This window comes from Salvelinus sp. IW2-2015, unplaced genomic scaffold, assembly GCF_002910315.2.
Source record: "Salvelinus sp. IW2-2015 unplaced genomic scaffold, ASM291031v2 Un_scaffold1772, whole genome shotgun sequence".
In the NCBI taxonomy this organism is placed as follows: domain Eukaryota; kingdom Metazoa; phylum Chordata; class Actinopteri; order Salmoniformes; family Salmonidae; genus Salvelinus; species Salvelinus sp. IW2-2015.
The window spans coordinates 130,215-137,522 of record NW_019943149.1 but is presented as its reverse complement, the minus strand read 5'-3'; the positions used below and the strand labels follow the sequence as shown (position 1 = coordinate 137,522).

General features: G+C 48.4%; 1 protein-coding gene across 3 annotated transcripts in view; it reads left to right on the top strand.

Annotated features, from left to right (window-relative positions):
• trim105 (tripartite motif containing 105) overlaps positions 1-5,550 on the top strand; it is a 24,685-nt gene extending 19,135 nt beyond the window's left edge. For all 3 annotated transcript variants that reach the window (XM_024139342.2, XM_024139341.2, XM_024139340.2), the window contains 3 exons: positions 4,014-4,247; positions 5,016-5,029; positions 5,393-5,550. In XM_024139342.2, coding sequence (XP_023995110.2) covers positions 4,014-4,247; positions 5,016-5,029; positions 5,393-5,534 — 390 coding nt within the window. In that variant the 3' untranslated portion in view covers positions 5,535-5,550. The remainder of the gene's footprint in view (positions 1-4,013; positions 4,248-5,015; positions 5,030-5,392) is intronic.
• Positions 5,551-7,308: the final 1,758 nt, after the last annotated feature.

Genomic DNA, 7,308 nt, shown 5'->3' with positions numbered 1-7,308 from the left:
TCAGATGCCAAACTTGCTCTAACCAGAATAGAAAGAGTAGTGGAGCCCCGGTGCACAAATGAGAAAAAGGACAAGTACATTAGAGTGTCTAGATTGAGAAACAGACGCCTCACAAGTCCTCAACTGGCAGCTTCATTAAATAGTACCCACAAAACACCAGTCTCAACGTCATGAACAGGCGACTCCGGGATGCTGGCCTTCTAGGCAGAGTTGCAAAGAAAAAGCCATATCTCAAGACTGGCCAACTTGAAAGAAAATATTAAGATGGACAAAAGACACAGACACTGGACAGAGGAACTCTGCCTAGAAGGCCAGCATCCCGGAGTCGCCTCTTCACTGTTGACGTTGAGACTGGACAGAGGAACTCTGCCTAGAAGGCCAGCATCCGGAGTCGCCTCTTCACTGTTGACGTTGAGACTGGTGTTTGTGGGTACTATTTAATGAAGCTGCTAGTTGAGGACTTGTGAGGCGTCTGTTTCTCAATCTAGACACTAATGATAAAAAAAATAAAAAAATAAACAACTTAAATCTATAATCTTCTTGTCCAACTATTTGTTTTAACTTGTGCTGACAAGAGACAGGCTTAATGTTGATGGATGTCCTACTATACCTTTATAGACTCCATGTGTTCCTCACCTCTGCATATAACACACACACACACACACATTGGTCTTTACCTTGATGCTCTCCATCTTGTCCTTTCCGGTTTAGAACAGTGATGAAATCCTCTCGTCTCTGTCTGTGGGCCTCCAACGAATCCTTCTGTTGTTTCTGACAACAACAAAAGCATGTGGTCAAAACGTTAGGCTACTTCAAAGAAACACGTTCATGAGGAAAGTGTTTACGGGTTCCTGTGTCTTAATTGGAAGAATATAGAACAAGGATGGGCAACTGATGGGGACAGGGACCACAAAATCTCCACGTACCCACATCCGTACCCACACATGCAGTCACAGCCAACCCTAGCCTTTTGGGGCCCTCTCCTTGCGAGGAAAACATTTTAGCAAAATGTCCGTCTCATTCCACTCCCGGAACCACTAACTATAGCTGCTGCATTAACATTGTTTGGTGAAGTCATTAATGTCGAGTTAAAAAGTTTAAAAATAATAAAAAATATAATATATTTCAAAGAGTAAAAATAAATATATAAACAGTTACTTTGGTGGGTTGGGGGGGGTCGAATCAGTTCAAAAATAATGATGGTTCTGTTCCGGACGCGACTATTGGAAAATAACATGGGTTAATTGAGTTACTGTGACTGACATAAGAGAAAACACAGACCTACAGGGCTGCCAGTTGCCCATCCCTGATATCAGGGAACATAAAGAAAACTGACCTTTGGTTTGAGACCATGTGTTCAAATGGCACCCTATTCCCTATATTAGTCTCTACGCCCAGGTCAAAAGAAGTGCACTATAAAGGGTATAGGTCATTTGGGATGAGCCCTAGAGTGAATTATTGTCAGTTAGATTCAACTGTGCTGCTTGGTGAACAACGTGCCTTCACTACCTCAACAGCAGCCAGACAGGAGAGAAACAGAGCGAGAGAGAGACAGGAGAAACAGAGCGAGAGAAGAGACAGGGAGAACAGAGCGAGAGAGAACAGGGAGAACAGAGCGAAGAGAGACAGGGAGAAACACAGAGCGAGAGAGAGACAGGGAGAAACAGAGCGAGAGAGAGACAGGAAAACAGAGCGAGAGAGAGACAGCGGAGAAACAAGCGAGAAGGAGACAGGGAAAACAGAGCGAGAGAGACAGGAGAAACAGACGAGAGAGAAAACGGGTGGTTACAGTTCCACTGTATATACACACATATGAAATGTCTTTATTATTTTGTAACTTCTGTGAGTGTAATGTTTACTTGTAAATGTTTTTATTTGACTTTAGTTTATCATCTACTTCAATTGCTTTGGCAAGTTAACATACATTTCCCATACCAATAAACCCTCTTAATTGAATTGAGAGACAGGGAGGAGGGGGGGAGAGAGCGAGATGAGGAAAGAGTAAGAGAGAGACACGAGAAGCCATTTCCCCCACTTCTTTAACTCCAAAGGTCACTTTCAGTTCAGTTTACATTGATGACCAAATGGTGACTTGAAGTTGCTATTCGTTAAAGGTTTCAAACAGAATCCCTGAATCATCCGCAAGGCTGTTACGGTACAAGGCTGTTACTGCACACGGTACAAGGCTGTTACTGCACACGGTACAAGGCTGTTACTGCACAAGGCTGTTACCACACGGACAAGGCTGTTACCGACACGGACAAGCTTTACCGCACACGGTACAAGGCTGTTACCGCAACACGGTACAAGGCTGTTACCCCACACCGTACAAGGCTGTTACCGCACACGTACAAGGCTGTTACCGCACACGGTACAAGGCTGTTACGCACACGGTACAAGGCTGTTACCGCACACGGTACAAGGCTGTTACGACCGCAGTTACCGACGTACAAGCTGTTACCCACACGTACAAGGCTGTTACCGCACACGGTACAAGGCTGTTACCGCACACGTACAAGGCTTTACGCACACGGTACAAGGCTGTTTACCGCACACGGTACAAGCGTTACCGCACACGTACAAGCTGTTACTCACACGGTACAAGGCTGTTACTGCACACGGTACAAGGCTGTTACTGCACACGGTACAAGCTGTTACTGCACACGGTACAAGCTGTTACGCACACGTACAAGGCTGTTACTGCACACGGTACAAGGCTGTTACTGCACACGGTACAAGGCTGTTACTGCACACGTACAAGGTGTTACTGCCACACGTACAAGGCTGTTACTGCACACGGTACAAGGCTGTTACTGCACACCCGTACAAGGCTGTTACTGCACACGGTACAAGGCTGTTACTGCACACGGTACAAGGCTGTTACGCACACCGTACAAGGCTGTTACTGCACACGGTACAAGGCTGTTACTGCACACGGTACAAGCTGTTACTGCACACGGTACAAGGCTGTTACTGCACACGGACAAGCTGTTACTGCACCGGACAAGCGTTACTGCACACGTACAAGGCTGTTACTGCACACGGTACAAGGCTGTTACTGCACACGTACAAGGCTGTTACTGCATGCACACGGTACAAGGCTGTTACTGCACACGGTACAAGCTGTACTGCACACGGTACAAGGCTGTTACTGCAACCTACAAGGCTGTTACGACACGTACAAGCTGTACTGCACACGTACAAGGCTGTTACTGCACACGTACAAGGCTGAACCAAATCTTTAGTGAAAGTCAAGGAAGGTTAGAAGTGAATCACTAATATAATACAAACTCAGTTATTATTGGATAAACCAACAATGTTTCAGCATCACTGACTTCAGGGTCTGAAGAAGGTACAGTGATGCCGAAATGTTGTCCGTTTACCCAATAAATTACTGGAGCTTGTGTGTGTGTGGTGTAATATATATAAGACTGTCCGACTATTTCGTTTTATAGCTACAGTTAACTATCTGTGAAGGGAGTAGTACACAGTGTTGTACGAGATCTTTAGTTTATTGGCAATTTCTCTCATGGAATAGCCTTAATTTCTCAGAACAAGAATAGACTGACAAGTTTCAGAAGAAAGGTCTTTGTTTCTGGCCATTTTGAGCCTGTAATCGAACCCACAAATGCTGATGCTCCAGATACTCAACTAGTCTGATGAAGGCCAGTTTTTATTGCTTCTTTAATCAGAGCAACAGTTTTCAGCTGTGCTAACAATTGCAAAAGGGGTTTCTAATGATCAATTGGCCTTTTAAAATGATAAACTTGGATTAGCTAACACAACGTCCCATTGGAACACAGGAGTGATGGTTGCTGATAATGGGCCTCTGTACACCTATGTAGATATTCCATTAAACATCAGCCGTTTCCAGCTACAATAGTCATTTACAACATCAACTATGTCTACAATGTATTTCTGATCAATTTGGGATTTTAATGGACAAAAAAAATTGCTTCTCTTTTAAAAACAAGAACATTTCTAAGTGACTCATCTCTCCCCTCTGTCTGTAGAGAATTGGCTATGAGCTGCAGCTGCGTATCCAGGGGGAGTTCCAGGCGATGCAGGCCTTCCTTGCGGAGGAGGAGGCGTGTGTGTTGGAACGGCTGCGGAGGGAGCAGGAGGCGGCTCTGGAACAGCTGCAGCGCCACATGGCGGCCGTCAGAGAGGCTGTCAGTCAGCTGGATCACAGTATGAGACTCCTGCATGAGGCTGCTACCACCACGTACCAGACTGGACTAGTAGAGGTATTGAAGAGTTCTTCAGGGCTTATAGAAATCCCAAGTAGGAGTATATGTGACTAATAGAAAAGGAATAGCCACCCTTTGCCTTGATGACAGCTTTGCACATTCTTGGTATTCTCTCAACCAGCTTCACCTGGAATGCTTTTCCAACAGTYTTGAAAGAGTTCCCACATATGCCGAGTAMTTTTTGGCTGCTTTTCCTTCACTCTGCGGKCCGACTAATCCCAAACCATCTCAATTGGGTGTAAGTTTGGTGATTTGTGGATGCCAGGTCATCTGATGCAGCACTCATCACTCTCCTTCTTGGTAAAATAGCCCTTACACAGCCTGGAGGTGTTGGGTCATTGTCCTGTTGAAAAAAATGAATGATAGTCCCACTAAGGCCAAACCAAATGGTATGGCATATCACTGCAGAATGCTGTGGTAGCAATGCTGGTTAAGTGTGACTTGAATGTCTGGATTTATTTAGAAGTCACCAGCAAAGCACCACCACTCCATCACACCTCCTCCTCCATGCTTCACGGTGGGAAATACACATGCATAGATCATCCGTTCACCTACTCTGCGTCTCACAAAGACACAGTGGTTGGAACCAAAAATATCAAATTTAGACACATCAGACCACAGTACAGATTTCCACTAGTCTAAGGGCAGCAGTCCCTGCAGTAGGGTTTTGGATCTGAATATATCCTTTTTTTTTCTTTTTTTTTACACCTTGAATTAGTAGCTAATATCTCACCCTGATTTCTTCTTCTCTCTCTCTCTCTGCAGTTTCCACAGCTACGGTGAGTGATTCTCGGACTCCTCCCCCTCTGATGTCATGGCCAACAGTGTTGAACCTCTTCACTAACTAACATGTTTGTTTTCAAACAATGTAATAAAAATAAAGATTTGTGACTCAAAGAGCACAAAGGCTTTATAGTGCCCTCCGTTTGACCGTTGCTCATACAAAACTAGTGCACTAATTAAGAGAATAGGCTCCGGTCAAAAGTAGTGCACTACGTAGGAAATAGGGTGCAATTTGTGAGGCATTTAATAGAAATGTCCATCAATCACATGTATTTTATGTTGCCTTTTTTTTTAAATCAGCAGTTTTCACAAAGCAATTTAACAGAATGTAAAGAGAGCATGTTTTCTTTCTTCACCAGGCCTCCAATAGACGTGGAACCAGGACCAGAGCTAGACTTGAATGGCTTCAGCAGTAGATACATGGCACCGCTACAATACATTACGTGGAGGAAGATGTTCAAGTCTCTCAAACCTGGTAAGACCCCCCCACGGCTGGCCTAGTTACAGGATGCATGGCCCCACGGCTGGCCTAGTTACAGGATGCGTGCAGGCCAGCCGTGGTGTCCATTTGACACGCATCCTGTAACTAGGCCAGCCGTGGGAGCCATTTGGCACGCATCCTGTACTAGGCCAGCCGTGGGAGCCATTTGGCAGCATCCTGTAACTAGGCCAGCCGTGGGGCCATTTGGCACGCATCCTGTAACTAGGCCAGCCGTGGGGCCATTTGGCACGCATCCTGTAACTAGGCCAGCCGTGGGCCATTTGCACGCATCCTGTAACTAGGCCAGCGTGGGGCCATTTGAACACGCATCCTGTAACTAGGCCAGCCGTGGTGTCCATTTGACACGCATCCTGTAACTAGGCCAGCCGTGGGCCATTTGCACGCATCCTGTAAACTAGGCCAGCCGTGGGGCCATTTGACACGCATCCTGTAACTAGCCAGCCGTGGGGCCATTTGGCAACGCATCCTGTAACTAGGCCAGCCGTGGGGCCATTTGGCACGCATCCTGTAACTAGGCCAGCCGTGGGCCATTTGGCACGCATCCTGTAACTAGGCCAGCCGTGGGCCATTTGGCACGCATCCTGTAACTAGGCCAGCCGTGGGCCATTTGCACGCATCCGTAACTAGGCCAGCCGTGGGCCATTTGCACGCATCCTGTAACTAGGCCAGCCGTGGCCATTTGGCACGCATCCTGTAACTAGCCAGCCGTGGGGCCATTTGGACGCATCTGTAACTAGCCACCTGGGCCATTTGCACGCATCCTGTAAACACAGCCGTGGGCCATTTGACACGCATCCTGTAACTAGGCCAGCCTGGGCCATTTGACACGCATCCTGTAACTAGGCCAGCCGTGGGCCATTTGGCACGCATCCTGTAACTAGGCCAGCCGTGGGCCATTTGGCACGCATCCTGTAACTAGGCAGCCGTGGGGCCATTTGGCACGCATCCTGTAACTAGCCAGCCGTGGGGCCATTTGGCACGCATCCTGTAACTAGGCCAGCCGTGGGGCCATTTGCACGCATCCTGTAACTAGGCCAGCCGTGGCCCATTTGGCACGCATCCTGTAACTAGGCCAGCCGTGGGGCCATTTGGCACGCATCCTGTAACTAGGCCAGCCGTGGGGCCATTTGCACGCATCCTGTAACTAGGCCAGCCGTGGGCCATTTGCACGCATCCTGTAACTAGGCCAGCCGTGGGCCATTTGCACGTCCTGTAACTAGGCCAGCCGTGGGGCCATTTGACACGCATCCTGTAACTAGGCCAGCCGTGGGCCATTTGGCACGCATCCTGTAACTAGGCCAGCCGTGGGGCCATTTGACACGCATCCTGTAACTAGGCCAGCCGTGGGGCCATCCTTAACTAGGCCAGCCGTGGGGCCATGCATCCTGTAAACAGGCCAGCCGTGGGGCCATTTGGCACGCATCCTGTAACTAGCCAGCCGTGGGCCCATTGACCGCACGTAACTAGGCCAGCCGTGGGGCCATGCACGTAACTAGGCCAGCCGTGGGGCCATTTGGCACCGCATCCTGTAACTAGGCCAGCCGTGGGCCATTTTGGCACGCATCCTGTAACTAGGCCAGCCGTGGGGCCATGCATCCTGTAACTAGGCCAGCCGTGGGGCATGCACTCTGTAACTAGGCCAGCCGTGGGCCATGCATCCTGTAACTAGGCCAGCGTGGGCATGCATCCTGTAACTAGGCCAGCCGTGGGGCCATGCATCCGTAACTAAGGCCAGCCGTGGGGCATGCTATCCTGTACTAGCCAGCCGTGAGC